The sequence below is a fragment of the Glycine soja genome, chromosome 2 (assembly GCF_004193775.1).
Source record: "Glycine soja cultivar W05 chromosome 2, ASM419377v2, whole genome shotgun sequence".
Taxonomy (NCBI): Eukaryota; Viridiplantae; Streptophyta; class Magnoliopsida; order Fabales; family Fabaceae; genus Glycine; species Glycine soja.
The window spans coordinates 48,561,351-48,576,167 of NC_041003.1; the positions used below are offsets into that span (position 1 = coordinate 48,561,351).

The 14,817-nt window shown below is 35.3% G+C and overlaps 2 protein-coding genes across 2 annotated transcripts; one reads left to right on the forward strand and one right to left on the reverse strand.

Annotated features, from left to right (window-relative positions):
* LOC114401502 lies at positions 1 to 6,836 on the forward strand. Its single transcript, XM_028364020.1, has 8 exons — positions 1 to 241; positions 332 to 437; positions 610 to 2,087; positions 2,668 to 3,998; positions 4,184 to 4,314; positions 4,455 to 5,248; positions 5,612 to 5,724; positions 6,304 to 6,836. Exons 1-8 carry the CDS (start codon positions 176 to 178, stop codon positions 6,596 to 6,598), a joined length of 4,314 nt encoding a protein of 1,437 aa, XP_028219821.1. The 5' UTR covers positions 1 to 175; the 3' UTR covers positions 6,599 to 6,836.
* A 1,825-nt stretch (positions 6,837 to 8,661) lies between these two features.
* On the reverse strand, positions 8,662 to 12,994 carry LOC114401509 (polyamine oxidase 2-like). Its single transcript, XM_028364031.1, has 10 exons — positions 12,596 to 12,994; positions 11,863 to 11,978; positions 11,679 to 11,767; positions 11,462 to 11,575; positions 11,204 to 11,291; positions 10,952 to 11,037; positions 10,756 to 10,858; positions 10,338 to 10,435; positions 9,815 to 10,244; positions 8,662 to 9,602 (listed from the first exon to the last, which is right to left on the reverse strand). Exons 1-10 carry the CDS (start codon positions 12,633 to 12,635, stop codon positions 9,303 to 9,305), a joined length of 1,464 nt encoding a protein of 487 aa, XP_028219832.1. The 5' UTR covers positions 12,636 to 12,994; the 3' UTR covers positions 8,662 to 9,302.
* Between the last annotated feature and the right edge of the window lie 1,823 nt (positions 12,995 to 14,817).

Sequence of the window (14,817 nt, forward strand, 5' to 3'; positions counted from 1 at the left end):
CCCTAAAAAAATTGTAATCGATTCGAATTCAACACTGAAGTGGCGCTACCTCTGTTGTGTTGAGGTTGCTGTTGCTATGGGGTTTAGGGTTTACTCCATTACCGTCGTCACCGACTCTTCTTCCATCTCTTATTAGTGAAGCGATCTGTTACTCATTCATTGCATTGCGTACAACATGGCATTCTCAACGAATCGAGATCAGACTCCCAAATCTGACTCCACGAACCCCTGCTGTGAACTCGTAAAAAACCTCTCTCTTTCACTCACTTCCATTTTTTTTTCTTTCACTTTACTCATTTATCTTCTCCTTTTTCTTATTTGTCATGCGCAGTGGAAGAAGAAGTACTCGAAGACCCAAGAATCGCGGAATGCTCTGCGACAAGCCGTCAAGGTTCTTGAACAAAAAATTAACGAAATCCAGTCCCGCTACAACAAAGGTAACTAACTCTATTCATTTTTTTTTATAATTTTTTTTGTTAAGTTTTGGGGTATTAAAAAAATGAATATTTGGTGATGTTCTCAGTATGCGTATGCAATTGGTTTAGTTGAGTGAATAATGAATATGTTATATGCTAGTAATGTAATGTGATTTGATGTTATTCTCTGCAGTATGTGGGGCCAAAGTGGAAAGAGAGGAAAAATTGGGAGAATTTGTTGCTGCTAGGGTGCATTTAGAGAGTGAAACTTTCAGCTTGGAGTCTCAGATTGTTACTCCCATAACAAACCAGGGACGTGGCGGGGATGGAAATGAGAATAGGACCTTACAATCTGATTGGGAAAAGGAAATTGGTAGATTGAAGGAGCTTATAGAAGTGGAGAAGGGAAGGGCTGATTCTGAGAGGAAGAATGCTACTGAAGCTTGCAAGTTACTAGAGAATGAGAAGAATAAGGTTGTTGAAAAGGAAAAGGAAATTGGTGGATTGAAGAGGCTTATAGAGGCAGAGAAGAGAAGGGCTGATTCTGAGAGCAAGAAAGCTGCTGAAGCTTGCAAGATGGTAGGGGATGAGAAGAATAAGGTTGTTGAAAAGGAAAAGGAAATTGTTGGATTGAAGAGGCTTATAGAGGCAGAGAAGAGAAGGGCTGATTCTGAGAGCAAGAAAGCTTCTGAAGCTTGCAAGTTGGTAGGGGATGAGAAGAATAAGGCTGCTGAAAAGGAGGAGGGAATCCGTAGATTGAAGGGGATTATGGAGGTGGAGAAGAGAAAGAATGATTCTGAGAGGAAGGAAGACACTGAAGCATGCAAGTTACTTGGAGAAGAGAAGAAAAAGGTTGCTGAAAAGGAAAAGGAAATTGGTAGATTGAAGGGGTGTATAGAGGAGAAGAAGAGAAGGGTTGATTCTGAGAGGAAGAAAGCTACTGAAGCTTGCAAGTTACTAGAAGAAGAGAAGAATAAGGCTGCCGTAAAGGGGGAGATTGCCAGAATTGAAGCAGAGAAGGCAGTGAAGTATAGTTTTCAGATTGGTCAATTAGAGAAACAGGTTAATGAAGCAAAAACAAAGTTGGTGTCTGAGATTTCTACGTTTAGAGAGGCAACCAAAAAGTTTGAAGCTGAAAACCACAAACTATTAGCAGAGAAAAGAAATGCTGAGTCGGGGATGGCAAAAGCGAATGAAAGGTTAGAGGTTGAAAAACAAAAGGTCAATGAGGAAAAAAGGCGTGCAGATGCAGAGATGGTTAAATTAGAGAAGCAGAAGGCGCTTGCTAAGGATAACTGGAACAAGTTCATGAAAGAGAAATGTCTTGCTGATCAGATGTCTCAGCAGTTAGAAGAGGATAAGAAGACGATTGAGGATTTGAAACGGAAGATCCATGAACTCTCATCCTTGACAAAACCTGTTGAAATGGCTGCTGACAGCAAGGTCAATGCTGATAGTACAGAAGTGAAGCTTTTGAAAAACAAACTTAAGCTTGAAAAGCTAAGAGCAAAACATACCAGGCAAAAATATAAGTTAGAAACAAGTCGTTACAGTATTTTACGGCATGATTTAGGTCGTCTAAAGATGGATTTCATTCAATTTCTACAACGCCTTGATATACTGGATGCATCCTTTTCACCTGTCGCTGGAAGTATGCATGGCCAAACAAAGGTTGGTTTCACTGAAAAATTGTTTGTAGTTATATATAATGTTTGAGTATTTTTGTCATTTTTCTTATCTCCTCTCCCTGTTGAAATCATGCACACTTTTGAAGCCAACGAACTCATTCTGGCTTACTCTCATATGCAGATTAAAGTGAGACTACTTATGTTATGGACAAGTGGTTATGAACTTATTGGTTGGTTGTCCCCTAAATTATTGCAATCTTTGGGTTTATCATCATATTAGCTGTAGCACTAACGGTTTATTTAACCTTGGGAAATGGGAATTTTCAGGATCCTCTGAAAGCAATACATTATTATTTGGGTGGTTTTATTATATATATCAGCACTAAATAATTGTTTAGTAGTTATAGATAGTACTTGATTTTAGTTTAATCTTTTTGGGTTGGGGGAGAGGAAGGAATTAAATATTTTTTGTTTGTGAGAAGATTTGGTTTTAGGTCAGAGTTCATATAATTAAATATATTTTTTAATTTCTTTTGTTTTTGGTTCTCTTTTTATTGTATGTTATTCTTGTGTATGCACAACTTAACTATTTTTTTTATCTTTGTTGGATGATTGGTTTGCAGTTTGAGAATATACTAGATATGCAGAATTCAAATGTCACGAGACAAATTTGCAATCTAAATTTGTCTGAGACATGTCGCCAATTTGAGAATGAGCTTCTGGAACCCTGCTGCACAACAATTTATGCAAGTGACCCATTGAGGAAAAACATACAGAACACTCAACTCCTCACTCCAGGTGGAAATTACTCTGAAAAATCCATCACAGGTATTGGTTCTAAATTGGAGCCTCTTGTTAGAGGATCAGACAGAACAAAGTTACAGAGTTCTGCAGTAAATTCCAGTACAGAATCTTTTTCTGATGGACAGTTGATGGGCTCACAGGATGCAGCCATTTTCCCAGTTACTGCATCAGCAAAATTAACTCAGGACTGCAAGCCACCTGACAAATCTGTTGATGTGCACCACAGGAAGAGGAAAAGAATGCAGGACACAATTGAATATAATGCAAATTTATCTCCTGAGAAACTCTCTGATTTGCATGGTTTGATTTATAGAAAAGTTGGCAAATGCTTAGAAGGAGGAAAAGAGGTGCTTCATAATCTGAATAATTTACAGGAAGAGAATAAAAGGGCCCACAAAAAGAGAAAGAAATCTCGTAGAGAAAAAGTGGACATGATACCTTTGGTTAACAGGGATGAGCAAAAGGGCGCAGAAGAGGCCGAGACTGAGGTCTATGACGATGCAAATGTCTGTAGACATACTTCCTGCCTTGCTCCACATACTTTAGAAACCTCTGAAGCATGTGGGGATAGGATATGTGATGCTGCGAATAATTTCGATTCGATGGTTAATTTTGATACCGTGCCTGATGGAAATTATATGAAATTATTAGAATTAGAAGATGCTACCAGTGAGGAATGCTATAGAAAAGCAATGGATTTTCCCATTTCTCCATCTCTTCCTGAAATTGAATTTTGTGACACATTTGAAGAGGGTAATTTGACGAATACGTCTCTAGAGAAAGCACTCCAAGATGACATGTTGAGTTCAAGAACAGACCTGTTTACTTCACCTTACCTCAATGTAATTAATGTTGAAATCAATTCTAACGAACAAAAATGTGATGATTGCGGAGTTTCTTGTAATTTACATATGCGCATTACAGAAAAGCCAAGGACAGCTTTTTCGGTGGAGGATGTAATTGGATCATTAAACAATCAACTTCCTGAATTTTGTGTTGTCTTTTCAAATATTGAGGACAATAGTATCATATCTAGGATACTTGTTGCTACAAAAAATTGTATAGCTCGGTGCAATTTGGCTTCTCAAACAGGCTGGGGGGTTGCTAACATTCTGACTGCACTTAAAATGGAAGAAAAGCTCTCACAGAAGTAAGTGTCTCACACATTTTGTGATAGTATAGGGTCAATGCTGTCGAACACTCTTTATAGTTTTTGTTTCAATATTTTGCTTTTCTTGTAATAACAAACAAATCAGTTCATGATAATATTTAACTGTGGACAAATGGTGGGGCTGATATTAATTTTATTTTTTTGTTTCTTCAAATTTCTTTCAGGGAGAAGGTTTCAGTACTGTTAACACTTATGATGTTCAACTTTGCCATGACTGCAACAAAGACATTTGGAAAACTCTGGGATGGGAATTTATTCCACTGCTTGCAATCTTATTCTGAACATATTTGCACAGGTTTGCTAATTTGTTTCATAATAAACATCCATTTTCTGAACTTTTAAATAATGTTTTTAATTATATATATATATATATATATATATATATATAATATCATGTTATTTTAATTTGACAAAATTTCACATCTTTTTCCCCAGTTATGTCTGTTGCAGAGACAAGAGTCCTGTTTGTAGAGAATTATTCTTTGCATGAGCTGCTTAGCCTCATTGAAGATTTTCTTATTGAGGGAAAAGTAATAGTAAACAATAGAGTATATGCTGAAACTTTGTCTTGTGATTTGAGAGTTAATGATTTTCTGGATTGTGTTAATCAAGTATCATCCGATGTAGCTTCAAGTGAACAATTGGCGGCAGCAAGTATTATATTAGCATCAGTATGTGCTGCAACTGATTATGTTGGATTTATTTGTGATGCTTCATATCATATTCTTCAGTCATGCAAGTGGGATTCTCTGATGGTGCTGACTATTCTCCATATTTTTGCTTATTTGGGCGGAGAGAAGTTTTTTAACATGGATAATTTTGGATTAATGGTGACCGTTTTGAAGTCTCTAGTTATGTTTCTTGAGGATGAGAGCCCATCTGTTGCATCTGCCTGTCTTCCTTCAATAAATCAGCTGCATGCTGAGTTGTGTATGAATGTTAAATGCCCATTCTTGGAAGGTGTTGAATCCATTGATGCAGTTGCATGCTTGCTCTTGGAAGAGATAAAGCGAATAAATTTGTCTGATTCCAGATTAATGTCAGACAATTATGATGCTGAACTATGGTATAATCAGGATGCAATTCAATGTACCATTAGCAAGAACTGTGATGTGCCCTGTTTGAGAAAATTCTCGATTTTTGCTACTCAACCAGATGCCCTTAGGAACGTCAATTTTTGTCGCCTGAATGACGTCCTGTCATTGGTGGAACTGGTTTCAAACAAAATGGTATTATTCTCATCATTTCAAGTTAATATTGACCCTGTTCTATAATTTCTTTTTATCAAGTTCTAAAATTAAAGAGTAATTCTCCTAAAATAAGTGACATGATCTTTTTTTAGAATTGATGCCATACTGAAATTAATAGAATTTTACAATATGAAATTGGCCGTGGTATAGTCCTTCGAAGTGATTTAACTCGTGGTATTCACCATCATTTACTGAAATAAGTGATTTGTTGCCAAGGCCCAAGTTTTTGTATGGTTGAGAGTTATACCGTTCTCAACTTCTCGTACTCGTGGAATAACTTGTCACTTTATTTTCTTGATGTCATCATAAAACCTGATTGCATGTTTCCTTTTCCTAATACAGAGCTGGCACTGGGCTGATATCAAACTTGTTCCTCAGCTTCTGAATATACTCGACTCGTGTGTAGAGGAGAACTTTGCTGTTCGGATAATTGTTCTTCTTGGTCAACTTGGGAGGTAAATTGATCACTGCTTCTTGATATTGCTAGTATCATGACCCAATCATTCATGCATAATATGATATATGCATGTTTGTAACTTTGTATCAATAGAGGATATATGTATGCTTTCATGAGAGTGAGAAATTGAGAGGTTATATATGAATGCTTATCAAGATTAAAAATCACTTACAACTAAGATGAGTATTTAAAGTCATCTTAAGGAAATGATTTTTTTAATTTTTTTTATTGAACTCTAAATCCCAATTGCTGTGCTAGTGTGGTAGAAGCCTTAGGCTAGGGTTAAAAGATACACAAATGAGTGATTTCCCTGGATATTCGAGAGACCAGGACATCCCCACTCTCTTAAGAGTCTTATCCTTTTTTAAATGATAAGAAGATAATTTCTCTCTCACATATGGTGATAGATTCATTTTTCTCGTTAACTTTTATTGTACATCTGTTTCTTTGTTGATAGATTCATTGACACATGTAGACTTCTAAAATATTATATGGTTTAATTTGATTTAACATAGAAAGATGCTTTCACATATTTTTGCTTCTGTTCTGACAAAGTGATAAATGTTATAAATTTCAGGACTGGAGTAGATTTTGGTGGATATGAAGATAAAGGAGTTGGAAACCTGAGATGTTATTTGTTTACTTATTTTTGCCGCACCTCTTCCATGAAAGCAGGTCTTTCTCTTCAAGTTGCTGCTGCCACTGCTCTGTTTGGCCTTCTTCCTCTTGATTTTGAAACCCTTTTTCATACTAAAATCAATCTTTCAGCATATTCTAAATCGGTTTCTGACAATGCTGAAAGTTTGAGGAAGTGGTTCTCTGGGCTGGATAAAGATCAACAGAAATTGCTATCTGATGTATTTAACATGTAAATTCTTTTTGTACTTTCACATGAATTAAAATAGGATTCCTGAGCCAGTTGATTTAATTGACAACGCTCTTGGAGAAGTTTTGTAGATTGGCCCAATTTTTTGAAATTAGATTAGATGGCGTTGATTCAATAATTTTGAGAGCCTTCAACATGGCTTGTAATCTTGTACGCTGTTGTGATTCCGAAATTTGTACATTCTTTTTTTGGCTGTAAATTTCTTGTAAATTTCTTGCTTTCAAGCGTGAGTGTTATCCCCCTTCATGATTTTAGGCATTAATCCTATCTTGAAAAAAATATAATCAAGTATTCAAAATCGGAAAAGGTTATAACTTCACCATCGCAGACCGCCATCGCTGCCATTCAATTTTTTCAGATGAGAAATTGTTACAGAACCATTGCTTCACCATGGCTTTCAAGAAAACAACAAATTAAGGACCCGTAGAACAAACAATCCAATACAGATAAAACTTTTTTTTTTACTGCAATACAGATAAAACTATGAAGATAATGTTGAATTTATTTTAGATTTGAGAAATTGATAAAAAAAAAAAAACATAAGATTCAAGAAACAGATCCAGATTCATGATATTAGATTCAAGAAATAGATCCAGATTCAAATCCAAATCAATTTTTTTTTTTTTTAAATCAAGCCAAACACGAACCCGTTTGAAATCCTTCGCAAAAGGAAAACGCCAGATAACGACGAACCACCGAACAACCTCCATTCCTCGCTGCGTCCCAAGCAACTTCAGTCTTCGTTGGAACCTCATCTTCATCGCCGCCGTGAGCCACATCTGAAAACCACCTTCTCTTCCGATGCCTGAAACGAAGAGCAATCGCACAATGCATCACAAAACCAATCTATCGCACCCACCGAAGCCGCCAAACGCGAACGCACCGTCGTAGATCGTTCTCCTTCCCTCTCTTGCTCTTCGTCTTGTATTTCCATTAACGGCAAAGGTAGACCATCGCAGTGGTGGCGGAAGCACCATCGCCTTGTGGCGCGGGTTTGACAGAGGTGCGGTGGTGGCACAGGTTGGGAAGAGGTAGAGGACAGATAGCATCAGAGAGGGTTAATTTTGGAAAGAAGATAAAAAAGTGAAAAAGAAAAAATGAAAATCAGAAAATATCTAAATCGTTGATTTTGAAAATAAAATGATCTAATACTCTAAGAATCGGTCTTTAATTTTGACACACAATGTTATTTGAAAAATTGCAATCAAAATTGATTATAGAACATAATTACCAAAATTACTTTTGTCTAAGGATATACATGAATATATATGTGGAACAAATAACATGATGAAGGGTATACATGAATATATAACACAACTTTAGTAGTATTGTTACAAAAGTTACTTAGAATAACTTTAATGAAACCTGAGTCTAAAACCTGTAATCATGTTTCTAATACAATACCAAACATCGTGATCAACGGAAAAATTATTTTTGACTCATTTTAGACCCAAACTTATAAATGTCAAATATGGATCCAAAAATGTTTCCTAATAATTATTTGTAAAATTGTGAGTTTCATATGTTATGTAATGATCATCATTCCTTTCAAAAAAATGTAATAGTAATAGTAATACACTAAATTTTTTTGAACAAACTCTTGTACTCTTTTAAACAAACTTTTTATTATCATTAATTGAAATTTATAACAGTTTGCATGGCAAACTTTATTTAATAAGTCTTGCGATTTTATAATTTTTAATAATTTTAACGTATAAAAATATGTATTAAAAAATGTGTTAAAAATGTATTACAAAGTGTTGTTACTTATCCTTTTATCTTGTACTTTTCAGGCATGGTATTAATTTCTAGCTTCTGATTAATCTTGTATTGGGCATAATGCAAGAATGAAATGTGAATGCATGGCTGAGAAAATAATCTACAAATAGTTCCTTTCTGCTTATGCCATGTACAAAATGAGTGAAATGAATTGTAATGTTAGTTAATAACCGAACCCATGCATTCAAATTGAAATGTCCAAAAAAGTAATTAAAAATTGAAAATAAGTTAGATGATAAAATGGCATATTAAAGGCTAAATCCGATCATCAATTAAACTAAAATAGACATTCCTTAAACCCATTTTATAAACACCAAACCAAACCTTCAACCGAGAATTGTGCCCATTGTCAACTTGTGGGCAAATTTAGTTCCTTCCTAGGAACAAAGTTGAAAATACATTCATCAAACAATGACTGCTAATCTTATGCCCTCATAAATAACACCTAGTTCAGACCAATCTGTTAAATTTCTATTAATATTGCCTAACTTTTTGCAATCACTTTCGATGATAATGGAACTCCATTTATTGTGAGCAGCAAAACTTCACAACTTCGATGAGTTCCGTATGAAAAATATACTGTTCTGGATGAATTGTGGCACGAACCATACATCCATGTATATATATCCTAATACTGTCCTACCGTCCACTTACAATGATTGTGCAAAGTTCTTCAATGAGAAAATAAGTCCTAAAAACGGTAGAGCTTAATGACAACAAAGAAAATAACCAATGCGTTACCATATTGGCAACTATAACTAAATGTGAGTGCATGTCATTCCAAATTACGCATTTCTGCGTTATTCACGAGATTATTCATACTCTGGGAGTCACAGCACCTCCCATTGAATTCCACACGACATTTGACAATGGATGCCACCCGGAAGAGGGCTGCATAAAGTCTCCTGAGATTACAAACGAGAGATCTGGAGGGGTATCACTGAAACATCTCCCACCGGCGGGAACAAATCTAGCTCCCCATAACGCTCCAGGACACGCATCCTGCAGTCCTCAGCAGCCATCATTCCAGTAGAGTATGCACCATGCACAGACCCCGTATACAACATACTTGTTGCTTCCCCTGCAAAGAATAAATTGTCTACAGGAACCCGTAGCTTCTCATACAGATCATGTGGTTTCCCAACTGCATCATAGCTATAGGAACCTAGTGTATTAATATCTGTACCCCATCGAGACACAAGATACTGAATCTGCATGATTGAAACAAATTGCATCTTCAAAACACCAACAACATACTAGTCACTGAAAAACAACTTATTAAATTCAATCATATAGCGATTGAACTAAAATGAATAAAACTTAGGACTTTAGGAGTCTGCCACTTATAAAAATATGGATTGCAGCATTTACTCTTCTTTCATAGTAAAAAAGTGAAATAAATCATTAAAATTATTATTGTTACCGGTGAAGAAGCATCTGGAAGGATCTTTTTGAGCTGCATGAAAGCAAAGTTAGCAGCTGCTTCATCAGACATTTTCTCAATGTCTTTGGCCAGCTGCCCAGCAGGCATGTAAACAAGGACAGGACGACCCATAGCCTTGTGGAGATTAAGAAAGTAGCTGCATCCATAAGATGTCTCTGCAACTACTCCTAAGAATTCTACATTAGGCCAGAAAACATTTTTAAAGTGTAAAATTATTTTATTCTCAATCCCAACCCCAATATCAGAAATGGCAGCTTCTTTCCAGTCTGGTAGCTTTGGCTCAAACTTTATGCTCTTTGCCTTCAGCACCCCAAGAGGTACAGCAACAATAGCGGCGTCTGCAACAAATGTTTTCCCATTTTCCACTGTCACCTTTACTTCATTATATTGCCTAACTATTTTTGTTACCCTGAGAAGAGGTATTATCAATGCCAATAAATTTAGTTAAGCAACACAATGGGGGACACAGATTTCCAAAACCAAACTTTAAACTAATACATACCTATGTCCCAGGCGAATATCAAGACCCTTGGCTAGGGTATTTATAACAGGCTGGTAACCCCTGACCATAAGACCATGACCACCAGGTAGTAATACTTCCTGTATGCAGATAAACAGAAGAATAAGTTACACACGAAAAATGTTGATGGAAACATGTAGTAATTAACAATAAAGTAGCAACATAATGTGACTAGGATCACCATATGAAGCCACTTATGTATCTCATATTGCATCCTTTACATCTAATATGGCGGCACGCATTACCATTTAATCTCAAACTAAAACCTATAGGGGATAACTATGAGCTTGCAACTTTACGATCAACATTGTATTCAATTATAAGTATACATAAGAAAAAAGAAAAAAAGAAAAAGTTGGCCATTCACTTCATCATCTCAAACTTGGTTTTGTCAAATTACCTGATCCCAACATTTCAGTGATATGGTATCAGCATCTGTAGCAAACCAGCCCTCCATTCTGCATAAATACCACTGTAGCACCTTGTGGGAAAGCCCTTCTAACCTGCATCCAACAGAGAAAGTTAAATTATACATTACTTCAGCTCCAAGAAAATCAATAAAGGTGGTCAAAGGATAATTTTATGCCAATAATCACCTCAATTCTGGTTTTCTTTCAAAAACAATTGAAAGTGCACGGAGTATGGACATGTCTTCACTGAATTCCTCTCGTACATTATTTGTCTGCATTAAAGCAAGGTGAATGTTTAGAGGTTATGTTCATAATAAGTGGAGTTGAACATTAACAGAATCAATCAGAAAAACAATGTATTCCTGAACCTTTGTCTTTTCTATTATGAAAATTCAATATATCAGTTAATCAAATAACTAAAAATATTAAATTACTCGCCTCTTCTAAAATCGCTCCAAATATTTTACCAATTTTTGTTACCAATTCTTGGGGAACTTGATTCCCATCCATATCAAAAAGTGCATAGCTGCAAGAAGTTGATGAATTTCTATTAGAAAAACTTGTATCTGATAATATATACCATTCAGTATAAGCAAAGGATAAATTGAAGCATACACTACAGTCACCAATTAATTATGGAAGTACAGCAGAAATACATAACTAATATCATTTAATATCAAAAGGAAATACTTTTACCTTTCCAAATCGTGGTCATAAAGGACAGAATTATCCTCACTAGTACGGTAAAGAGGTAGTCCCAACTTCCCAATCAATGGAGCCAGTGGATTCTCTGGGCAAACTCCATGCAGCCTGAATCACAGTCATCCATTTTTAATACTAAAAAATGGAGAAATGCCACATTCTTGTCAACATGAAAAAATAAAAAAAGGAGAACAAAGAGTGTAAGGTTTACCACGATGCACCAAGGTCAACAGGAAAGCCAAATGAGTAATCAGTGTGAATTCGGCCACCAGGTCTTTCCCGTGATTCTAGAAGAATAACCTGACAAATAAAAGTACAATTTATGCAAATAAATAAATTAACAAGTACAAAAGTATGTATGTATGTTCAAGAGGGGAAAACAAAAACTTTAATACCTGAAATGAGGCATCTTGAAGTGCCCGAGCAGCAGCAATCCCAGCCATGCCACCTCCAATGACAATAACAGATGGGGACCTCTCCTGCTGCTTGTCATCATTTGCACAGCAAAGGCCTACAAGGAAGGTGGAGGAGGGGAACCGAGTCAACTTTAGCAGAAATAGAATCAAAACTTCTGAAAAAAGACAATTCTCAGATACACAAGCTGGCACAAGCACATTTCACTTCTAACTTTCTGTTTTTATAATTTGGAGGATGACCCAATACAACATTTCCCTTTTCAAATCATACACTCATCATTCTGTTCTAAACCTACTTTTTGAGTGCTGCATGAACTTTTAGAGAATGATCCTCTCTGTATCTTTCATTCTGAACACATTTGAAACAAACAACGGTAATACAAACATACCCCAAGTCATAATCACACCTAGATTCCAAGAGATTGGAATCAAATTCCCCCAGAAGAGTTAAAATCACTTTCAGAAGCTCGATTGTTAGGCCCCACCAGCCAAAAGAGTTAAAATCAACTAGATCTATTTCAAAGTTCAAATTACGCAAAGAAACGCATGCACGTGTTCACATTACTCTTTCATTCGAACTACATACCGAATTTGGTCAAAATACATCACTATTATATAGAAAAAACATAACGAAATCAATTTAAACTGAAACTGTAGACACGTTGAACAAAAAAGGCATAAAAGGAAGCGCGGTGGAGGATAATTAACAAACCTCTGCGTAATTGGGGATTACTCTTGAATCGGGACTCCATATTGTGACGAAAACCGGAAATTAAGATTGAGATTAGTTTTACCGTCGTTGATCAATAAGGGTTGGAGGGAATTAGAGCGCGATTGGGGTGAAAAATGGAGGGTAAAAATTAACAAAGAAGTAATGAAGTGAAAGGAATTGAAATTGGAGAATAAACGCAGCTTCCCAAACCAGCTCATGCAGCTAATTTTTCCAAAGCCCAACCACTCTCAGCTGGATCGGATCGCGAAGGTGGGAGAGAGAGGTTGGTCGGGGTTTGGTTTCCGAGAAAACTCAGACAAGGAAAAAGAGAATCGGAGAAAATTCATTCATTCATATAATTGGTCTGTGATTGGGAGAGAAGGTGCATTGCAAGTTTCGTTTGGATTTTATTTTAGGAAAATACTCTTTTCACTCCCAAAATTGATAGATGATGTGATGGGACATTAAAAAAATTGCAAAAAAAGAAAACAAAAGAGTTTAATATATAGTATGTTTTTATTTAATTATAAATTATTATTTGAATTATTTTAAAATTGTATAACTCTTTTTTTATAAAAAAAATTATAAATACTGATGAAATGTTTAATATCAATGTAAAAAAATCAGGACCCTTTTTATTTGTTGGGGTTGGTGGTTGCGTTGTGCCACCCAAACCGACAAGGATGCCGAAGCCACGCGTCTTACGTCTCCTCTTTATTTAAAGCCACACGCGAGTTCAGAACTCCATCATCCTAAGGCTTGAAAAAGATCTTTCATCATTGTACAATTTTGGCATTTTCAATTATTTTTTTCAACATTTTGCTTCACTAATCACATCTTTTCTCTCATTCTCTCACTATATTTTTTTATCTTATTTTTAGTTGAAATACATTAACAGCGTTAAATAAAATTGACATATTTTTTTTTGCCATTTTTATTTAGAGACATGATAATAATTTTTTTTCTTAAATCTCTCTTCTCTCCACTCATTTCTCTCTCTTCTCATCTCACGCAATCACCCAACTCTCTTTTCTTCTCACACAGCTGGATCATTCGCAGGTTATGTTTATAGCTTTGTTGATTCCCTTATCATTGATTATCATCATCACCTGCAATGAATTGAAATCAATTTTGATTTAAAATATAAAAAAGTCAATGCTTTATCATTTCCCCTGCTCTATTAAACAACTCGAGTTTTATGAATTTGAAAGATCTTGCACATTTGTGGGGGATATAAAAGGTTTTGATATTCTAGATTATATGTTGTTCGATATTATTTACCGATCAAGTTAAAGAAAAAATTCACAAAATCCATGGACAATTTTAAAATATACTTTCATTGTGTGTATTGATGTAATTTTGTTAAAATATACAATGAAAATACATTTTCAACATGTATCTCAACAAATCTTTTCAAGATACACAACAAACAATTATTTTTATAAGGATATTTTTGTTTTAATAAAAAAAGAATTACTAAGTTGAAGGTGAACTTAGAAATCAGGGATGTGAGAATAGCAAGCCCCAAAGGACTGGATCAATGATAACCAAGAATTTATTAATTTCTTTCTTTTTAATATATATATATTTTTTGTCTACATTGGTACATCCCCAAGCACTTATGCAACATACAAGGCTTGAACTAAAACAAATAGGCCCAATTGCACATAGTGGCTCTACAGGTTTGAGATTCTTAATTTATATATAGGGAGGAAATACTGGAAAAAGAAAACTAGGTTTCTCTCTTGAATAATTTAGCAAACCTGTGAACTGTGATATATAGAAGAAAACTACCATGGTTTGAGGATTTGTTGGATACACACAATCTTCACCTTCTAGATCCAATGTTTACACTCACGCATGATTGAACTTAACTAAAGAAAAATATCTGATTAGAAAATAAACACAGCAGAAACTAAATTACATAACTGTAAACAACTAATAGCTGATGAAAAAAAAGCCATCATATTACCACATATCCATTGTTATCTTATCAGTATGCATTTTACTGTATGCAACATGATTCACGAGATTTAAATCTTTAATCCTTAATTATCTTACAGTATGCACTTTCTTCATGACGAAAATGAAAACGGTAATAAATGATGTGTTTGTTGCACTAGCTAGGTGAGTTATACTTGTATGACGTTGACAATATTTGAAAAATATATCTTTGCATGCATGTCCTAAAACGATCATGATGCAGATAAAAAGTGTGAAAG